A 25,676-nucleotide genomic window follows, 5' to 3' on the forward strand; every position below is an offset into this window, starting at 1 on the left:
GCGACCAAATTCTTCTACGTTCTTCACTCGGACAAATTTTTCTTGGGATATTTTTTCGATAACAGAGAAATCTTGTGAGATTTGTGTATCCTCCATCCCGTATCAAAAGCAGAATTTTTACGGTTCACAACTCTTAATTTAATTTTGAATACCAAATGCCATTGAAGACTTTCCGCTGCAAGGCAGCATGATCCCTAGGCACATTGAAGTGCCACACGACACACCATTGAAAATTACAGGCTTAATTGGTAATTTTAATGCAATGTTATTCTCAAAATGTCCTGTGGCATATCTATCCGGTTAATCTCGTAGCACCCTCAGATGCAGCGGCACACTTATTTGTAAATCCTTGGGCTAGACGCTTATTGACTATAATTAGTTGGATGTCCCAGTTTTCACCTCACACAATGAACTACAGTTGGCGTTTTAAATTCGAATTTCGGACGTAGAAATAATTTGACTTACAGAAATTATGTCGGCGAGTGGCTATGCACACATATACAGTATAGCGGAAAAAGATTAGGAAAGAAAATACTTGGCAATATAGGAATTTACAATTGAAAACGCGAACTAAAAAGTTCGTGTGTTCAATTGTAATCAGGTAAAACTGATAATTACTGACAATTATAATATCATCTCATAAGGGCCGGTCCTTTAATATCGAAGTGAACAATAGAAAAGGATTTGGTCGCTCAGAGCACGACGATATTTATTTTGGTCGCACAGAGCTCGTTGTTTCCTTGGTCAATCAGAGCACGGTCGCACAGAGCACGCAACCTTTCGTTACACTATAGTTATTTTCTCAACCGTTAGTCTTAGAAATAAAAAAAAAAAATTCAAAATTTGTCACACTCTATCCCAGAAGCCTAAAAATTACAAAATTTATTTTTTTGTACGGTCACACACACACACACACACACTGGGTGAAACTCGTGAAAAAAATTTCATTCTCTGAATTTGAAGCATTTCATTTTGTTGTGAGAAATGGGAATCATCTACAAAATAATTTTAGAGACAAATAATTTTGACTAATTTAATTTATTCATCAGGAGCTACCATTCTAACAACTAATTATGTTGTCATTCTGTGAAATCTTAAGAAAATAATATTAAATATATATTGGATATATGAATTTTTATACGGTCCCGTAAAACTTGACCGGAATAATTCATATTCTAATGAAAAAAAAACGAAATTTAACACAAGCAGTGGTGAAAGAATGAGTTTTTTAGTCCACGTGGTACATCGGTTATTTTTACTGGAAATTATAATTTTACTTATAAGAGACCGTAAAAAATTAAATTTCATAACTTTATCAAAAATTTGTTTTTGTGACTTGAACGGCTTTTAGGAGGATAAGAGTGAGCACGTTGTATATTGAAGCCCCGAACACTTTTAATTAAAAACTTAATCACATCCGGAATTAATTAACCAAAACTATTGGTTGAAATCGTTAGAAATCAGATTTAGAAAGAACGTACAGTGTCAGTAGATAACTACGGACGGAAAAGCTGTATACATAATGTGCACTCCTCAAAAAAATAAATAGAAAAATTATTGTTGCATAAGAAATGTTAGAGAGTACACCGAAGTTCTGAACCCTCACCCTCCCCAGGGAATTTTTTCTACAATAATTATATATAGTAAATTTAAGATATTATTATTTCTAGTTATTTATTTATTTTTCTCGCGAAGAGTGTCTGCTATTTAGAGTAATTTAGAGACATAACCATCGCCTAAATAGACAGCAACGGCAGTCTGCCTGTCTGTAATTACCATTTTTGTGGAATGCACACACAGACGTCAGGCAGTTTTTTTTTATGTCTAGTGTCTGAACCATTTGTAAAAACGATTCGGAAGCAATTTATCAAAGGCCAATCCGTTTTGTTTCCTTTAACGGGTAATCTTCCTGCAACGTCTAGCGTTCGTCTTATATAATTTCCTCATGACAAATGATCGACTGCATTCAACTTATTATTGTACAGAGGTAATTTTTACCTTTTATGATTATTTTGGTTGTGTTTTTTCCCCCAATTTTCCCGCTATGGATTTTCCATATGTTTAGCATTTGCTAGAAATGATTTCGGAATAAGACTCATACACTGAAGTGCCAGAAAAACCGGTACACCTAACTAATATATTTTAGGTTCCTTTCAAGCACTCAAAACTGCTGCAATACGACGTGGCATGGACTCCACTAATGTGTGAAGGTATCCTGAAGGCAATTCACACATGATTCTCTCAGGACAGTTCACAATTCCATAACGATGCGAGGTGATTTTGTACAGCACGTTGCGAGATATCCTATATGTGCTCAATAATGTTCACGTCTAAGGATTTAGGTGACCAACGGAGGATGCTGAAGTCAGAAGAGAGTACACTGAAGCCACTCGGTAGCAACTTTCGACGTGCGTGGTGTCGCATTGTCCTATTGTATTTGTCCAAGCCCATCGGAATGCATATAGGACATAAATGGGTGTAAGTGATCGGAAAGAATGTTTTTACATATTGGTCACCATTCAGAGTCGTGTGTAGTCTTATCAGGGTCCCGTATCATGCCGACTACATACGTCCCATACCATGACAGATCCTCTACCAGCTCGAACAGACTCCTGTTGACATGCGGGGTCGGTGGTTATATTTCTCCGTACCCGTACACGTCCATCAGCCCGATGCAACTGAGAACGCGACTCGTTACATCGGGCAACGTGTTTCCAGTCGTCAACAGTCAAATGGCGCTGCTGGCGAGCCCAAGCGAGGCGTATAGTTTTGTGTGGGCTTTCGGCTCCGAAATGGTACAAAAACTTTCAGAAAGAATAGGTAAGTTAGAAAGAAAGGCATATCTACAGAAAAACTCCGAGGGGAACTTGAGCTAATCGGGATCGAGTTATAGTAATTCTGATGATAATTTGTGCTGAAATTCAGCTAACGACGCGACTGTTTTACGTTAATGCGTGCATTAACGTAAAACAGTTCGTTAGTTGAGGTATTACTGTATTTACATCTGGTTACCTTTGCTCACGGGTACATGCAATGCATCGAAAAATTAAAGGTTTTTTTGTGTAAATTATTTCATCCCACACATTCATAGTCTCGTTGTTACAGAAAAAAAAAAAATTATAAATTTTTCTGCCAATTTTTTTTATGACCGCACGGGTGGCTGCGTGACACTACAGCCACTCATATCTGACTGCGGTTGCTGCGTTTATGCAAAATAATACTTCTCTACACGTGACTAAAAAAAAACGTCTTAGCTGGTAAGTAATGGACGAAATAAAACGATATATACATCCTCAACTTCAACAATGATTCATTCACCAATAATGCTCCGGCTGTGTTGTAGGGCAGGGTTTTTCACCGGTGCCGTGAGAGAAACGTAGGTGTGTCACAAAAATTTCTAAAGAAAATCAACTGAATTATTGTTTAAAGAAGTCCAAATATAACAGGTAAAAATTTCACAAGTGTACAAACCAAAATAACACTCTTATGTACGTCTTATACGAGTAAGATATACATATAACAAGCTGGTGGTATATTTCAAATGACTTGCACTCAGTAATACTAAAGAGAACCACCCTACAGTCAGGTTTTTTGACTCTGTGACTTTCATTTATTTGGCCCCTTCTCCATAGAAAGAATATAAAAGAACACAGAAAACACACCGTAAAAAACTGATCTGGAGGGGATCGTGAAAGATTGGTTGCTCTCACAGCCGAAGAACCTGAATGAAAAGGACACATACGTACTGACAAGTCAGTTACTTTTGACTGATACGTATATTCCATCGCAGAAACTGCCATCACATTTCAATTCGATCAGTCTATATTTGAATTTCAAGAGTTTATTCCTTCTTTTATTCAGTTTTCTTCCGAAAAAAATTGAAAGGAAGTTAGAAAAAATAATCATAAATATCTAAGATTAGGATGAAAATTCTAAGAACTAATTAATCTCATAGAGAAAAAGAGATTAAAGAAATTGAACTTATCTGTGCGTGTGTGTGATTGCCCTAATTCTTGAAGAAAGAAATTATCGCTTGTATCTCGAAGTCGTTAACAAGATGAAAACTAGAATTACCCTTCAAATATTGACGCTCACAATCAGATTATAATTCGTTTTGAATATAAAATATACGGCTCTTGTTTGTTTTTTACGACAATTGTATAGACATGAAACTACAAATATATTCAATTCATTGTAATAATAATAATAAATTAATTATTTCTTTAAATAATTACCATCCATTATAAGCGAATAAACCAGCATAGAATGACAACGCTATTCTTGTGACATCACCCTGGGAACCTTCAAAAGTGAAATGTTCAGTGTGACCTGGAAATAACAAGATAATGCCTTTTAATCAGATAAAATAAAAGATGATCCATTCCTGAGAGGCTTAACTAAATATTTGAAGGGTTTAATATAGCTTAACCTAAACCGGAAATTCCTTGGTATAAAAAAAGTACGATTGAAAAACCATTACCCTAGAAACTCGATAGCAAATCTAAATACCATATTTCTTGGCTTACCGTCAGACGGCATACGTTTTTTAAAAACATAATTTTTGATTCTGCGGCGCTTACACTCATGCGACACTTACGCTAATATGAACAAAAGAGGGCGATTATATGACCTATATTTTACGGGTCCTTCCAGTAACTTTGGTCGTCTAGACTTTTCATAAAATGTTCCGTTTTTTCCTTGTTTTCAACAAGGTGAACTTGAATTTTTGAAATCAACAGTTAAGATTATTTTCATGACTTGAGAATTGATATTTTTGGCAATTTTTTGGATGTAATTGGCAACTTCACTTGCTTTTGACATTTTTTGCGATAATTGGCGTATCACGTATGGATCCCGATTTCCCGTATGTTTATGAAGGAAATATAGTCAGATAAGCAGACATTTACCGTGCTGTGTATATTGATACTTTTCTACAGGAACACCTTTCGCGGGCAGGATGGAACCCTTTTGCATTCGGCCCACGGGCCGGAAGTTGTGCCCCACGATCTAAACAAATCAAATATCGTTCTTCATGAGAGTGGGCATCATAATACAATATATATAGAGAGAGATCTTATTTTTCTCTCATGGTTACATGTTTATAAGTCTCCCTCCCTCATATTTTTGAAGATACTGTATATATTCAGTGCCCCATTCCCCGTTGATAGCTAACAACGGCATCCTTGAATTTTTCCGTTTGTGAAATGCCTGCTGATATCACTGACGAATATTTATCCTCGGTGGCATCTTGAGCAGACTACTCTGTCTCCGGGGTATCGTTTATATAAAAAAAGTCTTTTCTGTCAGCGGTTGAATAATTAAATAAATAAAACATATATGCATTAAATACAAACAGTATATCAAAAAAGAGGAGAAAAAAAAAAACCAAGTTTACAGTTAAAGCAATTATCCATCAGACCCAGATTTCTATCCCAACACCAAAGAACAAGAAACAGCACAAAGAAGAGAGTCTTGAAAAGAGATAAAAGAAAGGGAGAAAGCAAGAATATATACCCGATCTGTTTAAAGACTGTTATGTCTAAGAATGCGATAGAACGTCCAAGAAAGAAATTATCTTACAGAACTAGAATTGCTGGTTGAAAATTATATAATCATTCAAAGTTAGTATATGTGGGCATACAATGTGTTTTTCTTCTATAACTTCTTGTCTGATTGGATTTCCAACTTACTCCTAAAGTACGGACGCCGACAGTTGACCACATCTGTTTGCGATGAAAGCGGGAGATCAAACCAATTTTTGGCGATGGTGCCAATAATCATTTTTATCATCTGTAGTTTTATTCTCCAATTACCAGATTGGACAACGGAACGTCAACTGGTAAAACTCTTACCGTAAGAGGGCCTGTTTTGTTGAAGGGAGAATTCTCCAGAGTTGTTAGTACACGATTTTGGTGTTTGATATTTTAAGGCTGTTCGTCTAAATGAAGGCTACTACGAGCGCAAACAAGTCGCGTATATGCGATTATTCTACTCTCTCGCTTTCGACGTGTGTGTATTCGCGTATATTCAATTCCAGAATGATCGTCCACTGGTAGTGATTACGAGCGATAAACAAGTCAAGTGCATTCGTCCGTAGGCACAAGACTGAAGATTTAATATTTTTCTGTACATTTTTCCCCAATGCACAGAAAGTGAGCGAGCCTCTTCTTATGCAAACGACGTCAAGCGAAGAAAATTGGGGGAACTGCAAGGGCGACGAGTGACTAACCCCACAGCAATGGGATTTTAAGCGTCTTGCTGCTTCTGCCCAGGTGTAGTGTGGTTTTTAGTTTAGTGATTATAAGAAGCTACAAAGTTTGTGTTTCCTCCGAGCCGTATCCGAACAAAAATTTTGTGGGATATGAAAGGCACGAATTATTGCCATTCTTGTAATATTCAGTGAAAACTGAGTTTACATATTATGGATTTATAATTACACCGAAGTTGCGATACTTTATATTTTCTGATGACATACTCTAATAATGTAATTGTCTAGTTCGTATTCACAAAAATTCTCGCTCCTATTTCTGCACAGTACGAAGTACAGTCACGACTGAATAGCGTATTTAGAGTCAACCTTATTGGCCTCTAGTCGTCCAACTAAACGTCTGCTGTAATCGTTCATATTTTTTGTCACGTGTAGTCGTCTTCAGTGGACGACCAACCTAAACAATTTTATAGGATGCCAAATCAGCCGTGAAAACGCTGAACGAGAAAGATCGGATGAGCAGAGCAAACCTGGTTCTTGAGAGCGCTATACCTGAAAAAGGAATAGAATCGTGCGATGTATCTTGATTCTCATCCGTTGAGGACCATATCATGATTAGAACAAACAAAATTACGTCAAACAAAAAGGTAACCAATTTGGGACCCAAAACAGGATGAATGACATATCTAGATACCAAGTCGGGGCTGGGGGGGGGGGGGGTCGCGCCCGCGGTGCTGTCCTGGCTTTGTCGAGCGGTGGTGTGCCCTGGGATTGGGGGCTTGAGTGTGGGGGTGTGGTTGTGCTGCTTGGGGGGTTGGCGCGATGTTGACCCGAACCAGGTGTGCTTTCCCGGTCGGCTTGCAGGTTTGAGTTTTTCCGGCGCGCCCACGATCTTACGATCAATGACTTTATATCGCAAAAGTGACAGAGCCTGGGCGTGCTCGGTTCTATATTATACTATACTATTTAGATACCAATATCACATCCTCTCCTTATTTTACTGAGTACGGTAACCCAGGTCAATAAGATACTCGCCTGAAGTGCCAAAGGATGTTTAGAGGTTTCGAGTTCGATTCCCGAATTGTCCTTGTCAGAAGCTTTCCCGACGCGAAAGGTATAACAAAAACGGTGACGAAATTACCACAGAAAAAGATTACTATCGCACAGTCCTCATCCTCCAAAACAAATCATGGCCCGCCGCACAAGCAGGTGGTCCAAGAAGACGTGGGTCATGCTGGAAAATGTGCGTGTACCGAATGTGTTGTGAACCTAACGTGAAGTTTATTTCTGTGTAATGTTTATTATAGAGAGTGCTGCCATCTTCCATAAATTTTTTCTAACTGTGAGTGAAGTGTAATGATTGAATAATTATACCGTTAAAGGCCTGTTGCTCTCTTCGGAGAGACCTTTTTAACGGGGAGATCAGTTCGCATTCACACCTCGAAGTTGGGAACCACAGAAAACCAATTTCAGCCGACCACAACTGTGGCGCCGGTGGGGATCATAGGGAGTCCCCCACCGAGGGGTTAGCACATCAACCTCTCGGTGAGATATGTAAAAATGGCAAAATGCCGAACGCTGTCGTTCGGAATCGGCAATAAATTGTAGGTCCCGATATAATTAGCCCTCGTGTGCGGAAAATGACCGTATTGCGACAAAATTGATGAAAATAATCCTTTATTTTACTTTCAGTTAGACGATATTGTAACTTAGCTTTCAATCACAATTTGTTTCTCATCTGAAATCGATTGATGATGTTTTCAAAAATGCGTTTACTTCACTTATTTTGATAAAGTTTAAAGATACAGATTGTCCGTACTATAATTTATAGTATTTTTTACGTATTTTAAGGGAATGTCAATAAAATGATGTAAGCACTACATAGAAACATTAGACACTCGGAATTAGTTTTCGGCAAAAAATGATCTTCCGTGTTTTTTTGGCAAATTAATTACATTGTAAATTAGTATGATGGTGTGTTTGCGCACACACGCCTCATATAGATTTTATGCAACGACTTTGACGTTGCACGTGTCATGTTTACGTAAACGACAACAAAACATATATCTAACGTGGTTTCAATGAATCAATTAACTTAATTGTGGGGAATCGGATAGAACATGAGTGACCTTGTGGATGACGGATTTGAATTTGTCAGTGATTCAATATGGGTAGCCATGAATAAAACGAAGACTTGGTTGAATTATAGGTTTTTGACGTGACATTTCCTTTTTCTGTGCGTAAGAGACGTATAAATATTTTCATATAAATAGTAAGGGCCATGCAAAAAATAGAAAAAAAAAGCAGAAAAAAATACACACAAAACATGTCAAAAACCTTTAATTGAGTGACATGTATTTATTGAGTTGGTATTTCTCTTGCTACACATATTTTTGAAATTAATTTCATGTGTATGCAGTCTATTTCTAGTATTTATATATACTAAGCATGGAATTGTTTTCCAAGCGAATACTTAAATAAATCATAACTTCCGGTGAAAAGTCATGCATGCGGTTCCAAGACAATGATTATTGCTAGAACAGAACTTGGCTAATTGGAATTTTGGATAATTCGAACTTTTATAAATTGCCCTTGAATTTTCTTTCTAATTTAATGTTAAAATTTCTTGTCTAATTTGAACTTTTTTGAATTTTTTAAATAATTCGAAGTCTGAGGAAAAAATCATGGTTTTTGTATCAGCTAATTCAGTATGAAAAAACTCTACACAAGTCAACTTTGCTTTTCTCGATCAAGTTGTTAAACAACAATTTTTTAAAAACTAATAAAATTTTGAAAATTCTGTTTTTCCTCTATTTTAATTTTTTTTGGAAATTTAATGCCTATTTTAACTTTGTTCAGTGTGAATCCGAATCTTTTTTATCGTCATTTAAGAGTAGCCTATGCAAAGTATTGGAGATTAAAAATTTTGTAATGCGTGTGTTAGTGAAAGCATATTTCTTTGATAGCATAAGAATAATAAGCAAAATTTGGGAGTTTCATAAAGGATACTCGTGAACTGTTTCGTAAATGAGGCTTTGAACATGGTCAAGAAATTCTGCAACGATGCTGATTCCATAACAGTGGAATAACGTAGCAGTTAAGACCAATTATTATAATTATTATAAATTATCAAAATTTGGGAAATAGTTTCGTAATCGATGGTAAAATTTTAATAATTGTTAATTATTATCCTATGCGAATGCCGATGATTAAGTTGCAATTAATAGTAATTTTACACATCCATGATAGATTAATTGGATAATTGGGATTTTAGATAATTCGAACTTTTTTCCACTGACTTTGGACTTCAAATTAACCAAGTTCGACTGTAATTACTATAGATTCCTGAATAATATTGTAATTCCGATAGCCTTTGGTTACTGTGATAATAATTCTGCCCGTAATAATAAATTTAGGTAATTCAGTTTAAATATAATGATATACATACAGAGCTGTGGAATATCCAGTTTATCTTGCGAAAATATGGTGCAAATATGAGAAAAAAATTACAATAAATCATTTCTTACCATAGGCAAGTTGAACGAGACCAGTTCCAATAATGATTGTCAAAGCAAAAAGTTTTCCGAAGGTGAAGAGATCTTGGACACGAGTTGACCATTTGACGTCCCAACAATTTACAAATGTCAGAAGACCTATAAAGTGTTGTTGTAATTAGAGAAGCATAGATACAAAAATTTCTAAATATAAATACAACTACAAACACAAAGACCACAACAGGGGAATTGCCCAGCGAGGTGGCTGAAAGATGTCCATAAAAAATATGGATGTCACATTTGATACATGCCTTTATATTGGGTTGCTGTATTTTGATTGTATTTAATATATATATATAATCATATAATCAAAATACAGCAACCTGATATAAAGGCATATATCACGAAAAAAAAAAAAAAAACCCGAATAGTTAATAGTATATAAAATGGACATTGCCCACAAAAAGATCATGGTTTGGTATGTCTAAGTATGGATAGCTTCTCGATTTATCGCACCATGTTTATCGTACTTCTTTTTAAACGTATCAATTGTGTTAGACTTCACGACCCCCGGAGATAAGTTATTCCATTTATTAACAACCCTGTTAGAGAAAAACTCCCTGTTGTGCCCAGTGAAACCCAATTAGAAAGTTGCTGCCCTGTCTCTCCTGAGCCAAACAAAAAAAGTATAATGTTCACTGAGATATTTGAACTGAAAAATGCGTAAAAGAACAGCATAAACTAATGGTAATGCTTCTTTTCCTCGTTTATGCTGTACTTTCCCACCTTTTCTCAGATTTTTGAATTCAAATATTTCAGCGAATGCTGCGTTTGAAAACGTGGAATTTTTTTTCGTTGGGCTCAGGAGAGACAGGGCAACAACTTTCTAATTTATTGAAAGACTGGTTATTTGTGGAGATGAAGATTACACGAGGAAGAAAATTCATCACTGCCCCAACGGGGACACGAACCCCGGTCTCTCGCTTGCCGGACGAGTGCTTTTTCTTCCTTCTGTAAGGGGTCGTTCAAGTATTACGTCATCATCGATGGGGAGGGTGTTTCCGATTTGCTGACTTTTGATGACAAGGGGGAAGGGGGTTTGGATAATGCTTGCGTCATCAACCACCCTTTATGAAAATATGAGTTAGGATTCAGAGGGGCAGAGCTGATGACGAAATTTTGCTGACGGGGGGGGGGGGGGGGGGTCAAAAATGGCTAAAAAATTTGCTTACGTAATACTTGAACGGCCCCTAATCTGCATCTCCACAAATAACCAGTCTTTCAATGTATCTTGTATTAACAAGTTTAGAGGACTTTCTAATTTGTGTTTTAGGACGGAGTGTTCGTATAAAAAGTCAATTTCTTTATTTCAATAAGATAAATAATTTAATAATAAATTGTGTATGTGTGTGAATTAATTTTTTCATTTCAATAATCACATTCGATAATATTTTCAATAACTTGATTCAGTTAATTTTTTTTTTATTTAAAAAAATAATCAATTTTATTTTAATTAGTTTAGTTTAGTTTTTAATGAACCCCTTGCACTATGAATGGCGTATCTGAGTTCTACACGTTATTTGGATACTTTTTCTCACTGGAAGTATGCGGATTTATTACAATAGATAAAAGGGCGAAACCATCATCGAACACTAAATCAACATTTCGTATATATCTTCACACCAATAAATGATGAAAACGTCTGCAGTTCATCATGGAAACCAAATATACCTTGAAGCAACTCGTGTTACCCGACACTGAAAAATATTATTCCAAAAGAATCAAATTTCTGTGCTTATGAATATATTTATAGGTTCTGAAAATCGACAACACGTATAACCTTGACCTTCATTGGAAGTTGAGACAAAAAATAAAATAAAAGGAAAAGAAGCAAAAGAGAGAGAGATAGAGACAAGCATGCTATCTGTTCTCTTAATTTTTTGAAAATTACTCTGTGGGAGAGTAAAATAAAAAAGAGAAGGGCTGTTCTCACATGAGATAAAGGGAAGGCACAAATTGAAACGCGTGCAGCATACGCAAGTGGGCCAACACTAGCTGTAGTATAGCTGGTGTTGACCAGATCCGAGCGCGATGACGTCAACACGCTCCACGCGTAGCGAGTAGATCAAAGCCTTCTAGATAGAAATTTTGAAGTCAAAAGTGTACAAAGATGTATTTTGGTTAAGCTTGTGAAAAAATGTCTCGAATTTTTTAGGAGAGATAGACGTTTTACAAATTTGAAACTAATACTAAAAGAAAATCTATCCCATCGATTATTTATAATTAACATTCTTCACGTAAAATGTGTTATTTATACGTATTTTGTTGATGACTCATAATTTAAAATTAGAAACAAAAATGTATTTTATGAAAATTTTCTATAAATGCGTATAAGGCCGGAATTGTACTATAAAAATTTGATAAAAGATCTTTTACAAAATTTAAAAAAAAACAAAAAACAACCTATTAGCTTTTTGAATATATTCGCTCGAATGTAACCGTTAAACTTATTGGTTGCATTTTTCAAGTTTTATAAAAGAACTTTTCTAAAACTTTTATAGTGTAATCTTTTCCTGATAATATAACAAACAGGACTTTTCATAATCCGTAATATTGCAAGAGACTATCCTGGACAATTACCTAATGCCCAAATTATTAATTATGAAATTAAAATTATCCAAATATCGTGTATAACTCAGATGCGTCATTCATGTTCCAAGGGGTTGTATAGTTATTTAAAAACAAACTTTTTATGCGGACATCTTGGCCTCAAAAACCCAATTAGAAAGTTGTTGCTCTATCTCTCTTGAGGCCAACAAAAAAATTCCACGTTTCTAAGTGCAATATTTGCAGAGACATTTGAATTCAAAAATTAGAGAGAAGGTGGGAAAGAGCGACACAAAACCTAACGGACAACGCTTTTTGCTTCGTTTATGCCGTTCTGTTCCAACTTTTCTCCGATTTTGAATTCAAATATCCCAGAGAAATATCAATTCATTCAAATATATCTTCCACTTGTAAACGTGGAAGCTTTTTTTCGTTGGCCTCTGAAAAGAAGTTTTTGAGGACAGGGTGCCGCATAAAAAGTTAGTTTTTTTATTTTGATAACTATACAACCCCTTACAATATGAATGATGTATCTGAGTTCTACACGTTATTTGGATAATTTTTCTAATTGGAAGTATGCTTCTAAGATTAACGATTCGTCAGTGAAATGCGGCAGTGGGATTTAAGTAATCACCCTGTATATGTATACTAGACAGTAGCCTAATTATCGGACCAAAAATGTGAACTGTTATGTTTTGGTCGTTCTCTTACACATTAATAAACTGGAATATTTAAAGAATCCTATCTGATAATATGTTTAGAGCAGCAACCAATTTCCCTTTGAATTAGATTGATAATATGAACGCAATTCAGTTAAAATTTAAAAAAAAAAAGATGAATGACAATATTTTTTTCTTTGAAGGATGTTCAACTTGATCATGACCAAAATTAATTCTGGTTGTTTTAGCCCAGTTTCTAGTTGTTTTCGATGAAGAATCTCGTTGGAAAATTTTTTGACTGTTCACAACACTGGAGCGTGCTGCCCTGCGTCAAGTCGTGGCTCAATTCGCGCCTTCTCAAAGAGAGAGTAGGCATTTTTGTGATGTTTTTGTTTTTGCTTATTTCATCCGGAGGCGGCTCCATCGTCAAACTTCCGGCCGTCATCCACAAAAGAGGAAGATTTAACGCGTTTTCACTCATCCTCAAATCGAATCCGGAAGAGACACAGCGTCAGTTCGTTACTAAACAATATAACACGCAAAGGAAACGTCAAGCATTGGCCATTTTAATTTCGAATTAGCCTCTAAAGCTCATTGCAAACAAACACGGCAGCGGAAAAGAAATAAACAGAAAAGATGATAGCAGTATATCCGTTGCCGGCCGGTCATTTGCGTGGTTAAGGTCAATGTCAGGTATATAATGAAGATCAATGTACAGGGTGGTCATAAAAATAACTTTGCCAATATACGAGCCAAAGGGTGCTCAATATATTCGAGAGTGCGGGCCACTTCATTGGCTTGGAAATGGGTCACGGGCTGCTTTAAGTGATCTGTAAATGTGCCGTGGGTTACTTATAATTTATCTGGAAATGTGCCACGAGTCACTTGAGGGATCTAGAAATATATCGCGGGCTGCTTAAATGATTTGAAGCAGTGCCACGAGTACAGGCGCCTTGAGCAAGGGTGCAAGGAGTGCTGAGCACCCGGGCGGCAGCCTAAGCATTTGTTTAGACACGTAAATTTTTAAAATTTCGAAAAATAAAAATTCATAGACACCAGTGCTCTCGATTTTTCGAGCCGTATCTTGACAACGAAGATTTTGGGGAAACTTACGGGAACAGACAAGGCTCGGGCCGTAATACCAGAAACAAGAATGGGCTGCATCACAAAAGACAAGTGTGTAGTTTGGTGCGCCCACCCAGTGATTTTTCAGGATCGGTCAAATAAAAGTAAAGAAAGAATTCGGGTTTTCTCATTTGCCCAGGGTCTAGGATACCTGAACCCTCTCTCACTCCTCTAATTTCTGCCCTGGGAACCTTGTAGTAGGTAAATTTTGGCGATAAGGGTGGATGCACATATACAGGCACTCATTGTGTCGTGTCACACACGGCAAACATTGTTTAACATAAAATGTCTGTCTGCGCCTGTGCAACCACGATAAGATAGATATGAATACGTTCATTGGTTTTACGTCAAAGAATGTTTGCTGTGCCTGGCACGACGCACGACACGGTGAGTATCTATGAATCCACCCTAACACGGTTCGACTAATTCCATGGTGGAGATTAGAAAAAAAAAATTTAAAATTTCAACACAAAAAAAGGAAAATATGATGGCTCATCATTGAGAGGTGCAATATGGCATAATAAGGAATAATTAAGAACAGTGGGACCAAACACTTTGGACCAAAAAATGGGAGTTTCTTTAAAAGCGGGACGTACGGTCAAGAGCATCTAGGTGGGTAAACAACGGTGTGCGGCTTTGGGCGGATAAAAAAAAACAGGTTTATCTCGGAGTCTATCGAACTAAACCCTACTCAGCCTCCCACCAGGTTCATCTTTAGGGGCGTCACATGAGGCTTCGCACCCGGGTGGCAGGTGAGCTCCAGCCGCCCCCGGTCACGTGCCACATAAATGATCTAGAAAAATGTGCCGAAAACTATTTAATTGAAGTAAGAATACGCGGGCTACTAAAGTGATCGGGAACAGCGCATCAGGTCATTTAAGTGATCTTTGAATGTGCACCGCGAGTCACAAAAGTATCTGAAAATTTTAATACTAGTACTCTACCCCGTTTTATACCCAGAACTTATTTATCTTTACCATATTTTTCTAATAAAAGACTCATTTATTATGCAGTCAGTTCAACTCTTCAAGTTAAAAAAAATATTTATACTAAGCTATATATATAGGGTCTCCGTTTTTTGATCTAGGGCTCTAATTAACATGGTATATTCATAAAAAGAAGTTTCGAAAAAGGACGATATCTCGAAGCTTCTCATAAAGATAATGCAATAATTAAAACTACTATATAATGAGGTGATTTGAGCCCACTCTTCATAGAGTGATTATTATTTACAGTCTGTGGGCTCGATTCTCTTACGCATTCACGTGTACCGCCAGCAAGAGTGAGTCCCTAGGCCCTACCCTTCTGACGTAACTGAACAAACAGGTTATTTTTATTCAGCCTAAAGCCATGTTCCGCGAAAAAAAGGAGATAGTACTTTCTCTCTTGAAATTATTTCGATAGTGCCCATTTATAGGGGTGAGGCACGCACTGAAAAACAGAAGGATACAACAAGACGCTCATCTATGGCCTTTCTGGCAGTATTTTTCAACCTTTCTGAATCCGAGGACCATTAAAATGTCTGAAACAACTCGACGGACCACTTATGACCCGTATTTTTTGATTACTCTGATTTTGTTTACATTTATCTCGTTGTTCTCAACGATGCTTATTTGAATTTGTAAGATTTACTAAAATCGTTAATAAAGAGAGTTTTTCATAACTTTATAAATGTTTTATGATAATTATGGCTATAAATATAAATATTCATCTCACAAATTTTCCTTTCCATACACAAAGGAAAGAATAATGCTTGTATATATATATACGACTTATATGGCAAAGTTTTTGGGGCGATGTCCCGTATTTAAGATCCCGGTGTCCTGTATTCTCAATGAAATATGGTCACCTTTCCATTTTAATGGTTTTTTTTCCGTGGAATTAATAGTGGTTAGCTTGCGATTTGCAGCATAACCCCCCCCCCCCCCCATGAATTTTAGCAGTATTTAGAAAATTTCTCGTAAATTACATATTTTAAATATCTCGTATTTAGGATCGCAATTTCCCCTTCAGTTTTCTCGATGGGGTATGGTCATAGGCGTACGTAGAATTTTCTCAAGGGGGGGGGGGGTTTCAATTTCTTTTCTTCTCAGGGAGGGGGGCGGTTTACGTTTTTTGCTGCAAAATAACTCTATAATCTCGGCATGACGGGGGTAAGAACCCCAAACCCCCCTATGCGTACGCCAATGGGTATGGTAAACCTTATTATGGAGGTATAACTTTTATTTGAACCTACATGGATGTTACTAATATCAAGTTGAACATCTGAATAATTTTTCATTCGATTAGAATCGAATTATCTAGTCTGACTGAGGACCACCTATGCCAGCGGTTCTCAACCTTTTTAACTCGCGGAGCACTTTTTAGTATATAATTTCTGTGGCGGAGCCTTGTTTGACTCGAGGAGCCCTTTTTTGTACATAATTTTTATGGCGGAACCTTGTAGGCCTCTCTTATTTACTTATCTGTCAAATTTACTGATTCATTTTATTTTCCTCGAGTCACCGCGCAGCCCGGTTGAGAGCACCGGTTTTGTTTATGCTTTACTCTATAACTTACAAATGATTTTGACGAGGTTTATTAAATGCCTACGGATTCCTAACTAAATCAAAGTGCACTTTTTTATATGAGCGAATAATCTTAACCAATAAAAAAATTATAAGCATTTTCAGAAAATACAAATAAAAATTTTTTGGATTTCTTAACTATTTAAAAAAAAAAGTTATCAAATCATACTATATAAAGTGATTAATAAATTCCCCTTGCCGTGTTTTATATTGGCAAACCGTTGATTCTACAGCATACTTGCGAACTACTACGGAATGTCCACAGTTTCTACGGATTTCTACCATAAAATACGGAATTACGGTGAATCGCGTAAAAACTACGGAATTCGGTTTTATTCCAAAGTATTTGTTGCTGATTAGAGATTTCTCTGTATGCTATAATCCTATCGAGTACAAAATGATGTTACGCAAAGACCGCATCTCCAAGGAATGAATATCGAGCTAAATTTGAAATGGAGTGAAGCAACCTTGTTGTTGAGTCATTGTAAAGGTTTGCTTTCTATGGCTGACTTCACATCCGCAAGTTGGGATGTCGATGATGACGAAGCTGTGATAGCGACCTGATCCAAAAAATCAAAAACCTTTCGTTGATTTCGTGAGGAATATTCACGGCAAACGCAGCCCCAAACTTAAACAAAAGTCTACTAAAACCCAAATAGAAAACTGTTGCTCTGTCTCTCTTGAGGCCAACAAAAAAATTCCACGTCTCTAAGTGCAATATTTGCAGACATTTTTGAATTAAAAAAAAAATGGAGAAAAATTGGGGAAAAAACAGTATATAAATTGGAGGGGGACATTTTCCGTTAATTTACGCTGTTTTTCCCCAATTTTTCTCCATTTTTTTATTTAAATATCTCAGCGAATATTACACTTAGAAACGTGTAATTTTTTTTCTTGGCCTCAAGACAGACAGAGCAACAACTTTTTAATTGAGATTTGAGGACAGGGTGCCAGTATAAAATGTTATTTTTTTATTTTGATAATTTACATCCCCTTGCAACATGAATGACGTAACTGAGTTCTAGACGCTATTTGGATACTTTTTCTGACTGTAAGTACCTCTATGATCAACGGTTCGCCAGTAAAATGTGGATAGGGGAATTAAGTAATCATCCTGTGTTTTAATTATAGATGATTAGATAAATATAACTCATGATTTCGAAAGAATTCAACTGTAAGGACTAGGCCATTCAAAAAATCCATCATTCGTGAAATAATGTGCATAGAAAAATCCATGTAAAATTCTATTTATTATTTTTATAATTTTATCCGTTGAGAGTATTTAAGAGAACATTCTATTATATTCTAGACAATTTTTTGTAAGAACTTACGTCAAATAATATCTATCTCATTTGAATAACGTGACAGTGGAAACCAATATTTGACCCTAATCTGCATAATCTAGTAATTATAAATGAATGATTAACCTATTTAAATATTTTAACATCAATTAAGCGTCCACATTTTAATATTTCCTATAAAAAGAAGAAGAAAAACCAAGGTAATGGATTGGGATTATGAACTCAAAATAGTGGATGTGAGATGAATGAAAAATGAATCATTTTTTTCAAGTCATTTGTCGTCAAAGTGACTTCTTTGAATAAAATTAAAACACTTACTGTAAATTCACGTGAATCTCGAACAGAAAAATTTTATACAAGTATATTTTTTTTTATTTTGCTGAAAAAAATTTTAAAAATTAGAAATACAATTATTTAAATAATTATTAAGTTCGTTTTGGCTGCTACAGTGCTTGAGTGCGTTCGTCAGATCCGGACTTTGTCATTTAAAGGCCAGATGCGAGAACAGTTTTGCGGCCTTCAGAATAATACGAGAGTTATGTGATAGGGGTTAGGTATAGAGATTAACCAGCACCTCCTAGAGATAGGGCTCCGCACGGGTTGCCAAGTTCATCTGTAACGTCATTAAGACTACCTAGCAAGTTTGCCGCATTTTGAACCACAGCATCCTATTTCATTTCTTTTTATTTTGGCGTATAATCTTCCTGGTCGGCTCACAAATACCGCATGGTGATTGGATATGGGGCATAGAAATCGCCAATTCTGAGCCCGATCATTTCTTTAAGTTATAAGGCCAAATTGTACAGTTGCAAAATGGAAAGAATATTAGTCACCAAATATTTAACGAAAAAGAATTAATGATTATAAAAGTTCTGAACTACCCATAACACTAATGGAATGAAAATAAATATGTGTGAATTTTAAGGCAAAAATTCACTGAAATATGAAAACTAAAAAAAACTGACGTTTATGGTATTTATAGATTAAGGGACCGCTAAACTTATACGGGAAAGAAGACCCAAATCTCTGCTCCTCACAATAATTCAAAAATATTCGAGAGCTATAAATATATTTTAACAAAAGAAGTGAATTCAAATTATAATCAATAATATTCTAACTTGTTACAATGTGGATGAAAAAAACTTTATTGAATTAAAAAAATTTATCACACACGAAATATTTCTCTCGTAGGTTTTAATTAGTATTAACAATGTTGCAATTCGTAACTAGTTGTTTCCAATTCAAAGTTGAACGAAATAGTCATTTTTTTATCCTGACACACGATTCCAAGTTGGCATTAATCAATGCCACGATTCAAGTTGGCTCCTCAATTCAAATTTAATGAAATTCATAGAAAACGAATATTTTTTCACTTGAAGATGTAGGACTGGAAGATGTTGAAGACGCCAAGAAAATTTTTTTTTCATCTCACGAGTTCGGAATTCATAGTATTTTGAAAATCATTGAGACTGCCTTTTGTACGTCTTTTACAGTAGTCTGCTTGTATTGTGAAATCAGATTATATATTGGTTTTTTTTTTTCAGTTTTTCAATTTCAGTACCAAGATGGATAATTTTGAGTCCTATAAGTATTTTGGGCGTGGTAGCCCAGGTCGATAAAATACTCGCCTAAAGTACCAAAGGATGCTTAGAGGTATCGCGAGTTCGATGCCCGGTTCGTGCTTGTCAGAAAACTTTCCTGACACAGGAGCACAACAGAAAAGGCACCATGACCACAGAAAAGATTGCTACCGCAGGGAGTCCCACATCGGGGGGTTATAGCACCAACCTCTCGATGAGTATAAAAAACAAGCCTGCCGTTCGGAATCGGCAATAAATTGTAGGTCCCGGTCTAAAATTAGCCCTCGTATGCAGAAAATGACTGTGGTGTGGCAAAATTGATCAAATGACCCTAAATATTTCCGTGTCAAGTCCAGCAATTACGAAAATTAAAATTTAATAAATAATGTAAACAACACTGTGATAGTGTTATACTTTAGAATTTACTTCAGAAATATTTGTATATTTTTGTATAATATATATAATATTTTGTCATGCATATATAGTTTGTAGTTTCCGTGGTTGCATTTATAATTGGGTTGCTTATTTTTGAAATATACGACATCGATATTTGTTATGGGCTTCTTTTTCTCAGCCACCTCGTTGGGCATTTTGCCTGTTGTGGCCTTGTATTTGTATCAATACACATTCATTCCCAAGAAACCTCAATTTGCAGACCTCTGCTCTAGATATAACGAGAATATACGTCTGTGACAGAAGCATTTTTCATGTTTTTACCTGTGATACCTTTGATATCCTCAGAAGTACCGAAACACGTCGGGTACTTTTAATGTTTAAACTTCTGTAAATATTTGTCTCGAATTTGTTTATAGTTTAATTTATTGAAAGGAAAGGGACATGATAAATGTATTTAAAGACATTTTACGCTCAAAATTAAAGTGTAGTGTACAGGCATCAACTCTGAGAAGTGGTAAGGGATTCGAGATGCAGTTTTATGGTTTCGCACCGAATGATTGGACTATTTAATGATGAAGAAAAACATACAAAATTACAAATCCGAATAACGGAAAAAACCAAAAACTGATTTGCAATCAATAAGGAAATGACATTACTGCTTCAAAATGCATGTTATTAAGTGTATATGTTACGGTAAGTGAGATAAATAAACTATATGCATAATCGCCGACCATTTTGGTAAGTTTGATAAATTTACTAGCAGTTATTCATAATACCCAAGCGTCGTTGGTAAATCTAATAAATACTAAAAAAATTATCACTTTTAGTGGTGATTATGCATATTACCCAAGCGTCATTGGTAAAAATGATAAATCTCATACTAAATTCATCATATTTGACGGTTATTATGCATAATCACCATTTCATATTGGTAAATATAATAAATCGGTCCCATTGCTCTGATAAGATTCATTCTTTAGATCAGCGGTTCTCAACCGGTGCTCCGTGTGCACTTCCCAGGGGCTCCGCGGCCACTCGAGAATAATAAAATAAGTCAATAAATTAGATAAACAAACAAAAAAAGAGGCCTAAAGGGTACCACCATATAAATAATACACTAAAAAAGGCTCCTCGAGTTACACAGGGCCCGGCCAGAGAAATTATTCACTGAAAAGGGCTCCCGAGTCAGAAAAGGTTGAGAACCGCTGCTTTAGATGACTGTACTTGTGAATCAGAGTATGAACCGGATATAACGAACACTGATTTAACGAATTTTTCCAAACGTCCTCGAACTAACTCCTATTTGACGAATTCTGAAAATTCTGATCAGTCCGCCATATAACGAACTCCTATTTAACAAATTTTATTATCGTGCCCCTGATATAACAAACTCTCGTGCAACAAATTCTTTGATTTATCGGTTTTTTACAAGTTTTAGTGCGTATACAATCAGACCGCAATATAACAAACTCCAATGCCTGCAGTCGAATTTCGGCATAACTTTTCAGCACTAAATCTTATTAGACAAATTTCACGATTATACCACGACATAATGAGCTCTCATTTAACAAACTTAACTATAAACAACGACGCTTTTTTGGATGTTAAGAATAATCACAGGTAAAAGTGATAAATTTATCAGACTTACTGAGATGATTGACAAAATTTATAACCGATTTATTACATTTACTGTAACATATTCACAGTGAAACTTGGTTATAACAACCTCAGTTTCAACGATAGCTCAGTTATAACGTCAATAATTGGTGGTGCAGACTGATTCCCTTAGAGAATAATGTTAATGAACCTTGCTTATAACGTCGATGAAAAGCACCCATCTCGGATATGACAATTTTAACATATAATGACAAATTTTTCGTCACACTCGTTTTGGTTTGAGGGAATGACGTTTCCCAAGAAATTTCCGAAATTAAGAGCTGATCAGTGCCGTCTTAACGCATGGGCCCAACCGGGTATGGCCCAGGGGCTTCAAGTGCAGAGGGGACTTAATGAAAATGAGATCTGATTAAAAATATTGAGAGTATAAGTAAGCATTTATAAATTCGTAGGCAAGCATTTTAGCCAGATGGGGGGGGGGAACTAAGGAAAATTACTTCGCCCGGGACCCATGATACCTCTTAAGACGGCCCTCTAGTTGGTTATATCAAAGAAATGTTTGTCCTTTGTTCAGTTTATACCTGATGTAGAGTTATTGCATGTTTGACGTTCCGACTGCTATACATGCCTACATTCCCGTATTTTGCCCATCCCGACTATTTTTTATATAAAATGTCTCGTAAATTCCCAATCTTTACTAAAATCAGGATTGAAGGTAATTTGCATAATTTATAAATTGTGATATAATGAATATGACTATAAATATTTATCTCACATATTTGCCAAGTTTCATTTTTTCCCGTGAAATACATTTTCACAGACTTGCTGTAGCAAATTTTTTCTCGCCAAAGGGTTATTGATAAACAATATTTAGCAGTTTCGTCGTCACATTTGGCAACGTGTCTGGCAAGAATCGGTGTGACCCGTATTAATTAACCCCATTTACCGTATTTTTCTCGATAAAATTGGTCATACTAGTCATAGAGATATAAAAACTCTACGATGTAATGGATTGCCTCTGATTATATTTTTCGCAAAAAAAAAGATCATGAAAACGTCAACCTTGGTTGTAACAACACCTCGGTTGAAACGACGAAATTTCATTAAACCTTCGATGTCGTTAAAACCGAGTTTGATTGTAGATTCAATGCGATGTATAAAAATTTTCTAGACTTATGGGGGGATAATTATTTTATGCCAAAGTCATCCAAAATCATTAAAATATTTTTTAGTCTAAAACTCATATAAATGAGAACATCTTTCAATCAAAAAAATATTTATTTCCAACTCGATTTCACCGAAAAAAAAAAGATCAATGTTTTTTTTCTGTTCTCCTTATTGATGGTGGACCACACCTGATTGGAATTCCAAGAAGGTAACCTGTCTGATCGGGAAGTTGTCACGAAGAAATAATACTCCAATAAGCTTTGATTAATTTCCGTTCAGACGAGTAGAAGAAAAAGATAAATATTTACGAAGAATAAAAACAAATCTATCTTCCTCGTTCATTACGTATAGAATTCGAGCTAAATTATTTCGAGATTAGGAAAAATAAAAATAAAGAATTCGTCATTTTGTGTGTGTGTGCAGCAGAAGTTTACGTATTTATTCCTAGAGAAAAGTTTTATTTCTTAAGGATCTTAGACCAGTATTGCAAACAGTCAAAACATTTTTGAACTAGATCCTTCAGCAAAAACAACTAAAGGTTGGGTTTAAACAACCAGGATTAGTTTTAGTCAATATTGATGTGATCATACGTCCCGTATTTTTCTAGACACAGAATTATTTACAGTGAAACCTCTCAACAACAGCTTGTAAAATTATAGTAACCCATGCTATAATTAATTATGGAAAGATGTTTTGTAGCACAAGACATTTATTTTTCATTGAAGATGCGTGAATTTTTCATGAAGAACGTTATTTGTTATTTTTTATTGAATATCATTCAAAAATTTCATGAAGAAAAATGCGTTCAGAGCTACGCCGTAATATCCTTGTTTCCTGGAACATGCGTTCTTTAAATTCAGATTCGTTTTCCGATGCAATCAGCTGTTTTTCGTTGTTATCTAGAGCAGTATTTTCAGTTAGTACTTACCTGACTCTTTGGCCTATGGCATAGCTACATGCAAATCCTAACCCTAATTTCTGCTTTGTTCTTTCAGAAACGTGTCTAGCGCAGCCATTAGCATCTACTTGAGGAACCACCGGGGTCCGCGAACCACATTTTGTAAACTACTGACGTATGAAAGAACCCAAAGTTATTTTTATATTCGAAGGGCTCAAGAAAGGAAAAACTCCTTCAAAAGAAAATCTTGAGGGTCATTTTTCTTGTGTGATAAAATGCATCATTTTTCTTTCATTTTATTTCCCAAAAGTGGTAGTTATTCAGTTATTGGTCACCCTAGCCATTATTGAAATTAGTGAAATTTATATAATATGTTAATATTGATAAACAAATTGGTAAAATATTACACAAAAGAAAATATTTAGCAAATTTTCATTAATATCTAATGACCTGACAATTTGATTACAGCCGCTGAAATTCAATGGAATGTTTGCGTTGCCTCGGCTTTTCCATTTTTTTTTCAGGATCGATGCAGGAAGTTCACCAAATCCTCCTGTGTAGATCAGCATGAATTCAAAAACAGAATCATCCACCATGTGTGTGTACTGATTCTGTTTTTAGATTTTATATTAATAAGATTTAACTAATTGAAAAGTATGACATTCTGCGTACAACCAAATTAGAAGACCTTGGTATTGCAAGCTATGCATTTAAAGGAACCCTGGAATTCCTAACATAACTCTTAATTTCATTTAATTTTTAATTTGCTGTAAAATGGAAATTTATCGGAGTAGTTTTTTTAATGGAATTTTCATATGCATAATAGAATTTAAAAGGACCATCATTATAGTAAGAAAACCAAACTAGATAACAACTACAGCAGTCTCAGAAATCCGAGCCCCGAAAGTTCGAGTTTCCGGATAATCCGAGCATTGAAAAATTTCGAATTTCTCTCCTTGAGAGAGAGAGAGACCATCTTCCTCTCTCTTTCTTTTTTCATCCAAGAACCCAACTTCTTTTTTTCCAGGACTACTACGTAGTACGTGAGTATTTTAGTACAGTAATTATCAGTTTGAAAGGGACTAGGCAGCCCCCCCCCCCCAGCCCCATAATGGTTAACTGGTGTAATAAAATATTAGACTCCCTTGAATGGACGTAGACCAATGTTTCTCAACCTTTCTGAAAAAAAAGGACCAGTAAAGTGTCTGAAACCATTTGACGGACCATTTGTGTCCCGTATTACGGGACATTCATGTAACATATACACACACACACAGCATTTTAATAATATAAATATTATATTATGATAATTGTGGCAATTCACACATATTTGTCAGGTTTAACGTTTTGTCTTCAATATTTTTGGAATTTTATTGGCACAATCACCAATTACGTTTGGTGATTGTGCCTACTTTTGACAATGTTTTTGATGACAATTGGCGTCCTCCGGTATTATATAAAATCCCAGTTTACCGTACTTTTCTCAATGAAGTATGATCATCAGATCCTTTGAATCTTTTTTCCGTGAAATAAATTGTTGTAATTGTTGTTTACTGCGATTTGTAGCAGCTTTATTTCCACGCCTTCAGCAATTTTAGCAGCAATTAGCAAATTACATTTAAAGCAGTGAATTGCATTTTATTTTGCAAATTTTAGTGATATCCCGTATTTAGGATCGCAATTTTCTACATTCTCCTCGATGGTGTATGTATGGCGTATTTATTGTGAACCCAAGTGTGAAAATATAATTTAATTTGAATCCATATGGGTATTGCTAATTATCAATTGCAACGAGTGAATAATTTTATCAAGTCTGAATGCGGACCACCTATGCCATCGCCGCAGACCATAGGTTGAGAAACGCTGACGTAGACCATTTTAACTTTCGGGAGGGGAGTCGCTAAGAAAGAGGAGCAAGTTTGACCGTTTTCCTCGTAATGGTGTACAATGGCATTGTCTCCTAATTACTTACGTAAAATCATTGGAAAGACAGTTGAAAGCTATCAGTGTCTCATCGTCGTTCACTAAATCCCATCCCCAACTCTTCTCGATCACTA

The 25,676-nt window shown here is 35.7% G+C and overlaps 1 protein-coding gene across 1 annotated transcript in view; it reads right to left on the bottom strand.

Annotated features, from left to right (window-relative positions):
* LOC149085494 (Y+L amino acid transporter 2-like) overlaps positions 1–25,676 on the bottom strand; it is a 54,971-nt gene that overhangs the window by 16,773 nt on the left and 12,522 nt on the right. The window contains exons 2-3 of the mRNA XM_089233525.1: positions 9,736–9,861; positions 4,236–4,329 (exon numbers count right to left, since the gene is read on the bottom strand). Coding sequence (XP_089089651.1) covers positions 4,236–4,329; positions 9,736–9,861 — 220 coding nt within the window. The remainder of the gene's footprint in view (positions 1–4,235; positions 4,330–9,735; positions 9,862–25,676) is intronic.

Source organism: Pholcus phalangioides, unplaced genomic scaffold, assembly GCF_987345545.1.
Source record: "Pholcus phalangioides strain wild (caught in Gottingen) unplaced genomic scaffold, Ppha-v1.0 ptg000007l_1, whole genome shotgun sequence".
NCBI lineage: Eukaryota > Metazoa > Arthropoda > Arachnida > Araneae > Pholcidae > Pholcus > Pholcus phalangioides.